We start from the raw sequence: 15,902 nt of genomic DNA, 5'->3' as shown, positions 1-15,902 counted from the left end.
AGATCTCTAAAACCGATTTTGCCAAAAAAAACCTCTTAAGGTACAAAAAACGTAATTTTCTAAATATTGATGCTAAACACTGAGTTAAACAGTTTATTGTGCTGAATTGTAGACAGAAGAAGAAAAAGGTAAAATTATACAACAGGAAAGGAAATACTGCATTTTTCTGATCAGAACTTTGTATAAACTGAGGTAAATAGAAACGATATGGCTGCTGCAGAATATAAAGTGCATCAGAACAGAAGGACTGGAGAGAAAACAGAACATTAAACCTTAAATAAGGACAATCCAGAGACTGTAGGTTCCAAGAAATATGTTAAATACAAACAGCAGCAGGTGGAGCTTCACCTGTTGGTCCATTAAAGAGAGAACAGGAGGAAGGGTTCAGCTACATGTTTAAAATATGGAGGAAACCCAGCAGAAAGGTTCAGATTCTGAAGGAAATGAGACCTGAATGGACTCTTAGGAAATCACCCTGCCTCTAAAATATAAATTATCTCTGATCCAAACTGGTTCTAATTGGTCCAAACACTAATGCAGCGTTATTCTGCTCAGAGGAAACAGCTTGAGACCTGAAGAAATTAAATTAGATTTCATAAATAGATTCAGACATTGAATGCAGAACAAAGAAAACTAAACAGAAACAGCGACATCTGTTTAGATTGTTCGGTTTTCAAAGATCTGGTTGAAAAAAAAAGAGAAAATTAGAAGTCTTCAAGCAATAAAAGATCAAAAACACACAAATATAATCACATGTACCTGGTGTGGTTTTAATCAATGGGAGCCTCTTGGTGGAAGGGAATATTAATAATAATGCTGAAATATGGGGAAAATGTGGTCAGAAACAAGGAGTTGGTTCTCGATGGAAACTAGAAAATTTAGTGAATCTGTGGGAATTTCTAGTTTAATAAATGTGTTGAGTGGTTTAGGTGTTAATTATCATTAATCTGGAGATCAGAAGAGATTCTACAGAAACATTCTAAAGACATAAAACAGATTCTATAAACACAAAACAGATTCTAAAGACATAAAACAGATTCTACAGACATAAAACGTGGGAATAACTGAGCTGTAAAACAGAACCGGTTCCAACCTGAACAGTTGGTCTGAGCCGTGTCTCCGTTTAGATCTTATCAGTATTTAAAATACGATGTTTTAAAGCTGCAGGGAAACGATGCAACGCTGCCATCTTCTGGCCTCACCTACATTTAATATAGAAACAGAAAAGTCTGATGTTCTGCCACAGAGCAGAAGGAAAACTAAACATTTCTAGATGAGAATATTGAACCTGAAGATGTTTGACTCATCTCTAAACTTATGGCTTATATTCCAGCATTTAACATACAAAACATTTTTTAGATTTTAAAAGACTTTTTCTGACCAGGAGGACTCTTAAAACATCTCTTCATCTCTGATATTTTGATGTTTTATTTAGTTTTTCAGTAAATGTGAGGATCTAGAGGACAAACTGGAACTGAAGCTTCAAACGTTGGTATTTTGGCACCAAAGATGAAAATAATCCAGAAGAAGTTACCAGGAAGCTGCAGGTTAAACACAGAACTTCTTTTAAAGCAGAAGTAACGAGAAGAATCCAGCTGAAGGAGATTCATTTCATCCAAAGATCATCTCCAGACTCCTCTGATGTCCTCAGCTCATCACCTCCAAACATCAGGAGGTTCAGATGATGTCTGGTTTTAACCAGATGCTCATCACTGGTTTGTATTTCTAAATCATCTCTTCTTTCATAAATCTGCTTGTTTTTCTGGATAAATCCTCCGTAAACCATCAGGTGGACGTCTGATAAGTCCAGTTCATGGCAGTAAAATGAAAACATGCTGAGTAGAATTTAGTATGGAGGTTCATTAAGAGACACTTTCAGAAGGAGCTGTTCCTCATCCATCCCTCTGCTGGGGAGGAGATCTCTGCTGCTGCTGCTGCTGCGGTGGGGGTGGGGGTGGTGGTTGTTGTGGCTGCTGCTGGTCCTTGGTGGGAGCGTAGTAAAGCTCCAAAGGTTTCCTCACCTTCCAGTATTTCTCATTGACCAACTCCAGAGTCAGAGAACCGTTGAGAGTCTGAGAGGAAAGGAAGGAAGGAAGGAAGGAAGGACGGGAGGGAGGAAGGAAGGAAGGAAGGAAGGAAGGAATGAATGAATGAAGGAAGGGAGGGAGGGAGGGAGGGAGGGAGGGAGGGAGGAAGGAAGGAAGGAAGGAAGGAAGGAAGGAAGGAAGGAAGGAAGGAAGGAAGGAAGGAAGGAAGGAAGGAAGGAAGGAAGGAATGAATGAATGAATGAATGAATGAATGAATGAATGAATGAATGAATGAAGGGAGGGAGGGAGGGAGGGAGGGAGGGAGGGAGGGAGGAAGGAAGGAAGGAAGGAAGGAAGGAAGGAATGAAGGGAGGGAGGGAGGAAGAAAGGGAGGGAGGGAGGGAGGGAGGGAGGGAGGAAGGAAGGAAGGAAGGAAGGAAGGAATGAAGGAATGAATGAAGGGAGGGAGGGAGGGAGGGAGGGAGGGAGGGAGGAAGAAAGGGAGGGAGGGAGGGAGGGAGGGAGGAAGGAAGGAAGGAAGGAAGGAATGAAGGGAGGGAGGAAGGAAGGAATGAATGAAGGGAGGGAGGGAGGGAGGGAGGGAGGAAGAAAGGGAGGGAGGGAGGAAGAAAGGGAGGGAGGGAGGGAGGGAGGAAGGAAGGAAGGAATGAATGGAGGGAGGGAGGAAGGAAGGAAGGAAGGAATGAAGGGAGGAATGAATGAAGGGAGGGAGGGAGGAAGGGAGGAAGAAAGGGAGGGAGGAAGGAAGGAAGGAAGGAAGGAAGGAATGAATGAAGGGAGGGAGGGAGGGAGGGAGGAAGAAAGGGAGGGAGGAAGGAAGGAAGGAAGGAATGAATGAAGGGAGGGAGGAATAGAAGTATGAGGATGAACATAAAGACAGTCAGAGGTCTGTTGGTCCACATTCCTGGACTTCTGTCTCAACACCACAGTAATCAAGCTTAACTAGTCAGAAGTGAAAAAGAATCAATTACTGACTACAGACAAATTACAACATGGTACATAGAGAGACTTAAGCAGCTCTGCTAATTTAAAAAACAGGAATCATATCTTGACCTCTGTAACACCTGAGCAGCAGGTGTAGAGGGCTGGAAGTTAGCAGCTAACAGTAAAGGATAAATGTGACATCTATATAAAACAGATCTACAATAAAGGCCTAAAAGTTTAACAGATAAATGGTTCAAATTCAGCTACAAGTAGCAGATACCATGTTAAAATGCTGAACTGAGAGTAGACGGGTGGATAATCACTGTTAAACAGTGAAAATAATCTAGAAATATGCAGAAATGAATGGTAGAAGAAATATAACAAATAATAAATATAATGTTAAGGTGAGCTACAAGTATCTGGAGAGCTAATTTACAGTTAAATAATGAACTAAAAACATCTGGAGAGCTAATTCACTGTTGAATAATGAACTAAAAACCATGAACAGCAGGATAAGTTATTTTGTGGTTACTCACAGAGAACTGTCCTCCTCTGGTCAGGATGTAGATGGTGTACTGTTTCTCACTGATGCTGCTCAGACTGCTTCCTCCTCCTCCTGTTTCTCCTCCTCCATCCTCTCCTCCTCTGTCCTCCACCTCTCCATTGCTCCGTTGCTCCTCCAGAGCGATTCTCAGAGCCAGGTATTTGGACAGGTGATCCACAGTGGCGTTGGCCGTCGTCTTCACATACCTGGAACGTACAGGTACATCTGCTCAGGTAGGACACATCTAGTCACCTCTTCATAGTAACGTCCTCATTCAGCTAGATCTAGTCACGTATTTAGTCCCAGCAGCTTCTCCTCCAACGTCTACTCTTTATGTTATTATTATTATATAGAACTTAGAGCAGAAACAAGCTGTGGACAGAATTCTATCTAAAACTAACCCTCTGAAGCTGATTGAAAAAGCCTGTTAACTTAAAAAACACACAAACTTTTCCCATTAATCAGCCACAAACCTGGAAAACTAAACTAAACGTTGGATTTTTAACTCCTTGAACTCCTCACCTGTTATGTTCTGTCTAAAACCTGAACCTAACTAATCCTGAAACATGACATTTCATAAATTACATTAATAACTGAGCTGAGACCAACAGGAACAGGAAGGAAAGTCTTCTCAGCTGATAGGAGTCAAACATGGATAAATAATAGAACTATGAGGCAGAGAACTTTACTCTGATCATATCTGAGGCTCCAGGATCAAAGTTCTACACACAGAATAAATTAAACTGTACTCATGTTTTATTTTTTTTATAATTAATGGCATTATAACAGTCAGACTGCTGGTTCTGTTTCCATGGAGATACAGAAGTTTACATCCCAGAGAAAAACCAGAACACAGTGAAGAGAAACGAGACAGAAACAGAAAAAACCCAGAAACAGCTGAGAGGTTCAGAAGGTTTTACAGATCCTGATGTTACTGAAGGGCAGAATCTCAGTCGGTTATTCCTCCCTAAAGCTGATAATAATCTCAGATCCATCTTCTCTAAATCTGGATAAGCTGGTCCCACCTGGTCTGGTTGTAGTCCTGGTCCTGGACCAGCTGTGGATGAGGTCTGAACACCAGCTCTATCTCAGATCCTGGTCCTTCTTTGTGGAGTCTCAGAGGAGGAGGTGGACTCTCGCTGTCCCCCTCGGGCCCCGATCCGTCCTCAGAGCCACGGGGACGCTTCCGGCTCGGCCCAGCCTCTGGAGGGGTCTGGTCCTGGGGGTGGGGGGCGTGTGAGGGGGCGGAGTCATGGGATAGGTGGGAGCGGGAGTCTCCATTGTCCTCCCCACCGCTGAAGGTGGTGTTATCACTCTCCTGGGTGGGCTTCTTCACCCGGTGGTTCCTGGAGACACGAGGATATTCATGAAACACAAGGACGTTCAACAGAGACATAAAGAGATTCAGCAGAGACACAAGGACGTTCAGCAGAGACATGAAGACGTTCAGCAGAGACATGAAGACGTTCAGCAGAGACATGAAGACGTTCAGCAGAGACACAAAGACGTTCAGCAGAGACATGAAGACGTTCAGCAGAGACACAAAGACGTTCAGCAGAGACACAAGGACGTTCGGCAGAGACATGAAGACGTTCAGCAGAGACATGAAGACGTTCAGCAGAGACATGAAGACGTTCAGCAGAGACACAAAGACGTTCAGCAGAGACATGAAGACGTTCAGCAGAGACACAAAGACGTTCAGCAGAGACACAAGGACGTTCGGCAGAGACATGACATTTAACAGAGGCACGAGGATGTTCAGCAGAGATACGAGGACGTTCAGCAGAGATACAAGGACGTTCAGCAGAGATACAAGGACGTTCAGCAGAGATACAAGGACGTTCAGCAGAGATACAAGGACGTTCAGCAGAGACATGACATTTAACAGAGGCACGAGGATGTTCAGCAGAGACATGAAGACGTTCAGCAGAGACATGACATTTAACAGAGGCACGAGGATGTTCAGCAGAGACATGAAGACGTTCAGCAGAGACATGAAGACGTTCAGCAGAGACATGAAGACGTTCAGCAGAGACATGAAGACGTTCAGCATAGACATGAAGACGTTCAGCAGAGACACAAAGACGTTCAGCAGAGACATGAAGACGTTCAGCAGAGACACAAAGACGTTCAGCAGAGACATGAAGACGTTCAGCAGAGACACAAAGACGTTCAGCAGAGACACAAGGACGTTCAGCAGAGACACAAGGACGTTCAGCAGAGACATGACATTTAACAGAGGCACGAGGATGTTCAGCAGAGATACGAGGACGTTCAGCAGAGACACGAGGACGTTCAGCAGAGATACGAGGACGTTCAGCAGAGATACAAGGACGTTCAGCAGAGACACAAGGACGTTCAGCAGAGACACAAGGACGTTCAGCAGAGACATGACATTTAACAGAGGCACGAGGATGTTCAGCAGAGATACGAGGACGTTCAGCAGAGATACAAGGACGTTCAGCAGAGATACAAGGACGTTCAGCAGAGATACAAGGACGTTCAGCAGAGATACAAGGACGTTCAGCAGAGATACAAGGACGTTCAGCAGAAATACAAGGACGTTCAGCAGAGACACGAAGACGTTCAGCAGAGACACGAAGACGTTCAGCAGAGACACGAGGACGTTCAGCAGAGACACGAAGACGTTCAGCAGAGACAGAAAGACGTTCAGCAGAGACACGAAGACGTTCAGCAGAGACACAAAGACGTTCAGCAGAGACACAAAGACGTTCAGCAGAGACACAAGGACGTTCAGCAGAGACACAAAGACGTTCAGCAGAGACACAAAGACGTTCAGCAGAGACACAAGGACGTTCAGCAGAGACATGACATTTAACAGAGGCACGAGGATGTTCAGCAGAGATACAAGGACGTTCAGCAGAGACACGAAGACGTTCAGCAGAGACACGAAGACGTTCAGCAGAGACACGAAGACGTTCAGCAGAGACACGAAGACGTTCAGCAGAGACACGAGGACGTTCAGCAGAGACACGAGGACGTTCAGCAGAGACACGAAGACGTTCAGCAGAGACAGAAAGACGTTCAGCAGAGATACAAGGACGTTCAGCAGAGACACAAGGACGTTCAGCAGAGACACAAAGACGTTCAGCAGAGACACAAAGACGTTCAGCAGAGACACAAGGACGTTCAGCAGAGACACAAGGACGTTCAGCAGAGACATGACATTTAACAGAGGCACGAGGATGTTCAGCAGAGATACGAGGACGTTCAGCAGAGATACAAGGACGTTCAGCAGAGATACAAGGACGTTCAGCAGAGATACAAGGACGTTCAGCAGAGATACAAGGACGTTCAGCAGAAATACAAGGACGTTCAGCAGAGACATGAAGACGTTCAGCAGAGACACAAAGACGTTCAGCAGAGACACAAGGACGTTCAGCAGAGACACAAGGACGTTCAGCAGAGACATGACATTTAACAGAGGCACGAGGATGTTCAGCAGAGATACGAGGACGTTCAGCAGAGATACAAGGACGTTCAGCAGAGATACAAGGACGTTCAGCAGAGATACAAGGACGTTCAGCAGAAATACAAGGACGTTCAGCAGAGACACGAAGACGTTCAGCAGAGACACGAAGACGTTCAGCAGAGACACGAGGACGTTCAGCAGAGACACGAAGACGTTCAGCAGAGACAGAAAGACGTTCAGCAGAGACAGAAAGACGTTCAGCAGAGATACAAGGACGTTCAGCAGAGACACAAGGACGTTCAGCAGAGACACAAAGACGTTCAGCAGAGACACAAAGACGTTCAGCAGAGACACAAGGACGTTCAGCAGAGACACAAAGACGTTCAGCAGAGACACAAAGACGTTCAGCAGAGACACAAGGACGTTCAGCAGAGACACAAGGACGTTCAGCAGAGACATGACATTTAACAGAGGCACGAGGATGTTCAGCAGAGATACAAGGACGTTCAGCAGAGACACGAAGACGTTCAGCAGAGACACGAAGACGTTCAGCAGAGACACGAAAACGTTCAGCAGAGACACGAAAACGTTCAGCAGAGACACGAGGACGTTCAGCAGAGACACGAGGACGTTCAGCAGAGACACGAAGACGTTCAGCAGAGACAGAAAGACGTTCAGCAGAGATACAAGGACGTTCAGCAGAGACACAAGGACGTTCAGCAGAGACACAAAGACGTTCAGCAGAGACACAAAGACGTTCAGCAGAGACACAAGGACGTTCAGCAGAGACACAAAGACGTTCAGCAGAGACACAAAGACGTTCAGCAGAGACACAAGGACGTTCAGCAGAGACATGACATTTAACAGAGGCACGAGGATGTTCAGCAGAGATACAAGGACGTTCAGCAGAGACACGAAGACGTTCAGCAGAGACACGAAGACGTTCAGCAGAGACACGAAGACGTTCAGCAGAGACACGAAGACGTTCAGCAGAGACACGAAGACGTTCAACACAGACACAAAGACGTTCAGCAGAGACACGAAGACGTTCAGCAGAGACACGAAGACGTTCAGCAGAGACACGAAGACGTTCAGCAGAGACATGAAGACGTTCAGCAGAGACATGACATTTAACAGAGGCACGAGGATGTTCAGCAGAGATACGAGGACGTTCAGCAGAGACACGAAGACATTCAGCAGAGACACGAGGACGTTCAGCAGAGACACGAGGACGTTCAGCAGAGACACGAGGACGTTCAGCAGAGACACGAGGACGTTCAGCAGAGACACGAGGACGTTCAGCAGAGACACGAGGACGTTCAGCAGAGACACGAGGACGTTCAGCAGAGACACGAAGACGTTCAGCAGAGACACGAAGACGTTCAGCAGAGACACGAAGACGTTCAGCAGAGACACAAAGACGTTCAGCAGAGACACAAAGACGTTCAGCAGAGACACGAAGACGTTCAGCAGAGACACAAAGACGTTCAGCAGAGATACAAGGACGTTCAGCAGAGACACAAGGATGTTCAGCAGAGACACAAAGACGTTCAGCAGAGACACAAAGACGTTCAGCAGAGACACAAGGACGTTCAGCAGAGACACAAAGACGTTCAGCAGAGACACAAAGACGTTCAGCAGAGACACAAGGACGTTCAGCAGAGACATGACATTTAACAGAGGCACGAGGATGTTCAGCAGAGATACAAGGACGTTCAGCAGAGACACGAAGACGTTCAGCAGAGACACGAAGACGTTCAGCAGAGACACGAAGACGTTCAGCAGAGACACGAAGACGTTCAACAGAGACATGAAGACGTTCAGCAGAGACATGACATTTAACAGAGGCACGAGGATGTTCAGCAGAGATACGAGGACGTTCAGCAGAGACATGACATTTAACAGAGGCACGAGGATGTTCAGCAGAGATACGAGGACGTTCAGCAGAGACACGAAGACGTTCAGCAGAGACACGAGGACGTTCAGCAGAGACACGAGGACGTTCAGCAGAGACACGAGGACGTTCAGCAGAGACACGAGGACGTTCAGCAGAGACACGAGGACGTTCAGCAGAGACACGAGGACGTTCAGCAGAGACACGAGGACGTTCAGCAGAGACACGAAGACGTTCAGCAGAGACACAAAGACGTTCAGCAGAGACACAAAGACGTTCAGCGGAGACACGAAGACGTTCAGCAGAGACACGAAGACGTTCAGCAGAGACACGAAGACGTTCAGCAGAGACACGAAGACGTTCAGCAGAGACACGAAGATGTTCAGCAGAGACTCGAGGACATTCAGCAGAGACATGAGGATGTTCAAATACTACAAGTTTCTCTGTTTTCACATAAAAGTTCAACAAAGGCAATAAAGCTCATTTCATGGTTGCTTGGTGACGGGATGCTGTCTACAGTCAATTATACAGGAAATAACTCCAGATGTGACAGGAAGTTATTACTGACTCTCTTACAAATAAATCTAAACTGGTCCATAATTTACAGAAACACCCAGAATCAGAGACGTTCTAGAGATGGCTGCTGCAGTGTAGACAGGATGATCTGTGATTATATATTATTATATATGAGGTAATAAAACTAATGTGATGGACCCCAGCTGCCCCCACCTCTCTGACCTGTAGGAGACCCTCCTCTATACTGGATAAACTATTATGAGGTTATATACATGTAGCAGGCCTGCTGCCGTAGCCCCTCCTCCATGCTGGACTCTATGGTTATATATTATTATTTATGAGGTTATATATTATTATTTATGAGGTTATATATTATTATTTATGAGGTTATATATTAAAGAATGGACCTGTAGCGGGCCTGCTGCCGTAGCCCCTCCTCGATGCTGGAGCTCAGGGCCTCCTTGTTGTGGAGTCTGTTGAGTCTCTCCAGGACTCGGCGCTGGTGGGCTTCGTACTCGTCTCTGCTCGGGTAGATCTTGGAGATCAGAGCGTCAAAGTTGGAGTCTCTGCGTAGAGAACGTCTGGAGACCAGCTTCTTCCTGCAGGTCGGACACTCCTTGTTCCTGAGCAGAAAGAAGTCCTCAGTCTGGATCTTTACCAAGGATGGGATTTAAAATGTTAAAACTAACAGTTTAAATGTTTTCCTCCTCGCTGAACCGTCACTGTTTCTCTCAGTTCCTAAACGTCCAGAAACCTGTTTTCTAACGAAACCAGATGATCTGACGGTAGAATTCTGCTCACTTTAACAATAAGTAACACAATCCAACTAATGGAAACTAAAGTTTATAGCAGCTCTAAACGAATGATTCATATTGTTCATAATTAGTAACTGAAGGTTCTTTACTGTCATGTATTACATTCATTTTCTACTCTTCTGTTACACAGACACTCGGGTGTGTTTGAATGAAGATTAACTGATCAATAATCAATTAACCAGTTTAGTCATTTAAAGACCAGATAATGAAGTACAACTTTAATTATTTACCAGATAACAACTGATTGATTAATTAACTGTCAGCTTTTTAAGTATTAATTCTCTGACTTTAGTCTGGTAAATAGAAATATTTTCTTGTTTCTTTGCTGCTTTATGACAAAACAACATCAGAATAAAGCTGAGTCAGATCTGATATTTGATCTATATCCATCTATCTATCTACAGCACATCCATCTATATCCATCTATCTATCTATCTACAGCACATCCATCTATCTATCTTTAGTCCATCTATCTATAATCTATCATCTCCTCACCCAGATCTCAGAGCAGTAACGATGCAGTCGGAGCAGAATCTATGGAGACACTCCTTGGTGGTCATGGTGTTCTTCAGCATGTCCAGACAGATGGGACACATGAGCTCACTGTGGAGGGACCGAGGAGACACCGCCACCTCCGTGCCGTCCATGATGGCCTCCTGGACACACAGAGACATGTCACCACACCTGGACAGAAGTTCACCTGTACCACGTTACCCGTTTCTGAAGATGATGGTAGGTCTAAACCATCACAATAAGAAGCTTTTAGACGTAATAACCTGGAGGCATCTGAATGGTTTGTGAAACACTAAACCATCTGACTGAACCTGTAAACCCTGTAGCAGGTCTGACAGCCTGGTTATCTCTAAGACACGGTCCATTTATCAGCCTGAGACTGGAAAACAGGAAGAAGCATCACATGTTCAACAGAAACTCTCTATGTCACGTAGAATGCATGAAAATAGACAAATCTAAATATAAAATGTGATATTTCATCAATATTACTTTATTTTCTGCATGTCACAATAAAAAAACTCTCCAAACATAAGCCATGAGTCCCTGTAAGTCCTCTACATTATAAACTGATGTTCTCCTTCATGCAACCATGGAAGCTGGAAGGGCTACAAGCAGCACTCTGAGATTTAGGAGAAATGGAAAGATAAAATGTATTATTATTATTCAGTCACTGAGATGAAACCACCAGACAGTAATGTGGACTCCTCAGCTGAACTGCAGGAGCAGAAAGGACATGAGGATGGAAACTCACTGATTATTTTGTTTATTGTGTGAAACAAATGATCAGAGAAATTCTACTTTATATGTTTTAATGATTTATGAAATTACACCCGTATCCATGTTATTAGCAGCCTTCACCCTTTCTTTACTAAACAATCACCTCTTTGGCATAATAAACAGTTAAAGGTAGGGAAAAACTCCTGGGTTATGGCAGGGATTATCGATGTTGGAGATGTTTTTAGAACAACAACTTAATGTCCTTTCAGCAGCTGGAAACTAAATATAAACTTCCTAAACACGATTTTTGGAAATATTTGCAATTAAGAAGTTGTTTATTGCAACAAAAACAAAAATATCCCCTGCCTTTACAATCTGAGCTACAAAGGCTAGTGCAGGGTAATCGGGGGGGCTAAAGGTGGGGCATCTACATTTTATAGCTTTATGAGAAACTCTAACGCTCCTAAACTAGCAGCTCTTAAGAGAGCATGGGAGAGAGATTTAGGGAGTGAGATGTTATGGAGAAGTGGGAGGAAATTACTCAGTCCTGGTATAAGATATCAAGAGAGACACAGACTGGATTAGTCAAGTATAAAATTATACACAGAATGTATTGGACCCCCAGTAAGATGGCAGGTTAAAGCTCTGTGATTCAGAGTGGTGCTGGAGATGTGGGAAGTATGAGGGAACACTTTTACACAGGCTTTGAGTGTGAAATGACACAGAACCTTTGGAAAAAGATCATTTTATTTGTTAAAGTACTTGAGATTGATGTAGACCAGAGCCCAGCCTTGTGCTTTCTGGGTTTGATGACAGATGGAATAGGGATGTCCTATCATCAGACAGTATGGTGTAAGACGGCCCTCACAGTAGGGTGCAGGATTGTTCTGAGACACTGGAAATCCAAAAATGTCATCACATTTAATGAATGGCTGGAGGAAATGACTAAAACAGCCAACTATGAACGGTTGACCTTCAGGTTGAATAACTGAGGTGTTTCTGAAATGATGGGGTCCCTGTTTGAACTACTTGGAGACATGTGATGGGAGAAACATGGCAGACTGATTTTAAGATGAATAAGGAATTATTTTAAGGAAATAAGGAATTAATTGTGAAGTAAAATAAAATGGGATGGGGACTGTGAGAGTAAATGATTTGGACAATCTAGACCCTGGACATGAGGTATATATGTATTTTGTATATTATTATTGTTATTATCATTTCTGTCCTTTTGTTTTTTTTAAATTATGATTATTATTACTATTATTATTCATTCAGTTTATTTTTATTGTCTTAGTGTGTTTGTTCTACTGTTCTATGGTTTGTTATGTTCTAAAAAGCAATAAAAAGTTAATTACAAAAAAAATTACACCCATATCAGGCTGCAGAGAATTCTGAGTTCTGTACCGACAGGTAGGATGGGGTTGAACTCTACGTTAGACGGAGGAAATCAGGAGGAAAATAAGAGATTTAAAAAACATTAGACATAAAATTGTTGTCTGTAAACTGTGAGGACACGTTGGACGATGAACACCTGGTTTACCGGAGGGATTAACACCTGTTTACCTGGGGGCTCCTGTGCAGCTCGTACAGACTCAGTTCCCAGGTCTTACTGGGGGTCTGGATGTTGACAGGAGCTGCCATGGATGCTGGTTCCTAGAATCCTCCCTGGAGACGGAGACACAAGAGACATGGACGGTACGACAGAGACAGACACGTGGACGGTGCGACAGAGACAGACACGTGGACGGTACGACAGAGACAGACACGTGGACGGTACGACAGAGGCAGACACGTGGACGGTACGACAGAGACAGACACGTGGACGGTGCGACAGAGACAGACACGTGGACGGTACGATAGAGACAGACACGTGGACGGTGCGACAGAGACAGACACGTGGACGGTACGATAGAGGCAGACACGTGGACGGTACGACAGAGACAGACACGTGGACGGTGCGACAGAGACAGACACGTGGACGGTACGACAGAGACAGACACGTGGACGGTGCGACAGAGACAGACACGTGGACGGTGCGACAGAGACAGACACGTGGACGGTGCGACAGAGACAGACACGTGGACGGTGCGACAGAGACAGACACGTGGACGGTGCGACAGAGACAGACACGTGGACGGTGCGACAGAGACAGACACGTGGACGGTACGACAGAGACAGACACGTGGACGGTGCGACAGAGACAGACACGTGGACGGTACGACAGAGACAGACACGTGGACGGTGCGACAGAGACAGACACGTGGACGGTACGACAGAGACAGACACGTGACGGTGCGACAGAGACAGACACGTGGACGGTGCGACAGAGACAGACACGTGGACGGTGCGACAGAGACAGACACGTGGACGGTACGACAGAGGCAGACACGTGGACGGTACGACAGAGACAGACACGTGGACGGTACGACAGAGACAGACACGTGGACGGTACAACAGAGACAGACACGTGGACGGTACGACAGAGACAGACACGTGGACGGTACGACAGAGGCAGACACGTGGACGGTACGACAGAGACAGACACGTGGACGGTACGACAGAGACAGACACGTGGACGGTACGACAGAGACAGACACGTGGACGGTACGACAGAGACAGACACGTGGACGGTACGACAGAGACAGACACGTGGACGGTACGACAGAGACAGACACGTGGACGGTACGACAGAGGCAGACACGTGGACGGTACGACAGAGACAGACACGTGGACGGTACGACAGAGGCAGACACGTGGACGGTACGACAGAGGCAGACACGTGGACGGTACGACAGAGACAGACACGTGGACGGTACGACAGAGACAGACACGTGGACGGTACGACAGAGACAGACACGTGGACGGTACGGACAGAGACAGACACGTGGACGGTACGACAGAGACAGACACGTGGACGGTACGACAGAGGCAGACACGTGGACGGTACGACAGAGACAGACACGTGGACGGTACGACAGAGACAGACACGTGGACGGTGCGACAGAGACAGACACGTGGACGGTACGACAGAGACAGACACGTGGACGGTACGACAGAGGCAGACACGTGGACGGTACGACAGAGACAGACACGTGGACGGTACGACAGAGACAGACACGTGGACGGTACGACAGAGACAGACACGTGGACGGTACGACAGAGACAGACACGTGGACGGTACGACAGAGGCAGACACGTGGACGGTACGACAGAGACAGACACGTGGACGGTACGACAGAGGCAGACACGTGGACGGTACGACAGAGACAGACACGTGGACGGTACGACAGAGACAGACACGTGGACGGTACGACAGAGGCAGACACGTGGACGGTACGACAGAGACAGACACGTGGACGGTACGACAGAGACAGACACGTGGACGGTACGACAGAGACAGACACGTGGACGGTACGACAGAGACAGACACGTGGACGGTACGACAGAGGCAGACACGTGGACGGTACGACAGAGACAGACACGTGGACGGTACGACAGAGGCAGACACGTGGACGGTACGACAGAGACAGACACGTGGACGGTACGACAGAGGCAGACACGTACAGACACGTGGACGGTACGACAGAGACAGACACGTGGACGGTACGACAGAGGCAGACACGTACAGACACGTGGACGGTACGACAGAGACAGACACGTGGACGGTACGACAGAGACAGACACGTGGACGGTACGACAGAGACAGACACGTGGACGGTACGACAGAGACAGACAGCCGTGGACGGTACGACAGAGACAGACACGTGGACGGTACGACAGAGACAGACACTGTGGACGGTACGAACAGAGACAGACACGTGGACGGTACGACAGAGACAGACACGTGGACGGTACGACAGAGGCAGACACGTGGACGGTACGACAGAGGCAGACACGTGGACGGTACGACAGAGGCAGACACGTGGACGGTACGACAGAGGCAGACACGTGGACGGTACGACAGAGACAGACACGTGGACGGTACGATAGAGACAGACTCTGTTCAGCTGTAGACTTTAATCTGCATCAGTCTGGCGTGAATCTCTATCCATTCTACATCTCTGTCAGTGTTCATACAGAGGCCTGATAATAAACTGGATGCAGTAAATAATGTAAATAATATAAATAATGTAAATAGTGTAAGTGTAAATAATGCAAATAAATACTATAAATACTGTAAATAATGTAAATCATGTAATCTGAACTGAGTCACACCAACAACACATTAAAATCAAACATCACACTAAACATGGAGCTGATCTAAACTGTAATAAATCCAGTCAGAAATTCATTTTTCAGTCAAAACTAACATTTAAATTTCCAGATTCTCAAATGTGATGTTTTGGTGTTTTTCCTGCAAAAGGAAATTATTATTTTTCCTCGTTTTAGTGGAAATTACTGAAAAAAAAATACAGCAGAAATAAAGTTTTGAAAGAAACTAACTCAGACATGAGATCATCAGGTGATGTTACAATGATAATACAAAAATATATAA

At 45.8% G+C, this 15,902-nt stretch overlaps 2 protein-coding genes across 2 annotated transcripts in view; one reads left to right on the top strand and one right to left on the bottom strand.

Moving 5' to 3' along the window:
• LOC127530216 (40S ribosomal protein S18) overlaps positions 1 to 15,902 on the top strand; it is a 134,645-nt gene that overhangs the window by 5,650 nt on the left and 113,093 nt on the right. The window lies entirely within an intron of this gene.
• Positions 80 to 13,078, bottom strand: LOC127536178 (E3 ubiquitin-protein ligase RING2-A-like). Its single transcript, XM_051955846.1, has 6 exons — positions 12,971 to 13,078; positions 10,670 to 10,830; positions 9,767 to 9,982; positions 4,542 to 4,862; positions 3,509 to 3,722; positions 80 to 2,072 (listed from the first exon to the last, which is right to left on the bottom strand). Exons 1-6 carry the CDS (start codon positions 13,046 to 13,048, stop codon positions 1,893 to 1,895), a joined length of 1,170 nt encoding a protein of 389 aa, XP_051811806.1. The 5' UTR covers positions 13,049 to 13,078; the 3' UTR covers positions 80 to 1,892.

This window comes from Acanthochromis polyacanthus, chromosome 11 (genome assembly GCF_021347895.1).
Source record: "Acanthochromis polyacanthus isolate Apoly-LR-REF ecotype Palm Island chromosome 11, KAUST_Apoly_ChrSc, whole genome shotgun sequence".
Taxonomy (NCBI): Eukaryota; Metazoa; Chordata; class Actinopteri; family Pomacentridae; genus Acanthochromis; species Acanthochromis polyacanthus.
The sequence above is the reverse complement of the archived record's forward strand: the minus strand, read 5'-3'. Positions and strand labels throughout refer to the sequence as shown.

Excerpts from the sequence above, each read along its gene's own strand:
- LOC127536178 (XM_051955846.1), bottom strand. The coding sequence starts at position 13,048 with ATGGCAGCTCCTGTCAACATCCAGACCCCCAGTAAGACCTGGGAACTG. Across the intron at positions 3,723-4,541 it reads CAGGACTACAACCAGACCAG|GTATGTGAAGACGACGGCCA; the intron begins GTGGGACCAGCT and ends TGTACGTTCCAG. Across the intron at positions 2,073-3,508 it reads CCAGAGGAGGACAGTTCTCT|ACTCTCAACGGTTCTCTGAC; the intron begins GTGAGTAACCAC and ends CTTTCCTCTCAG.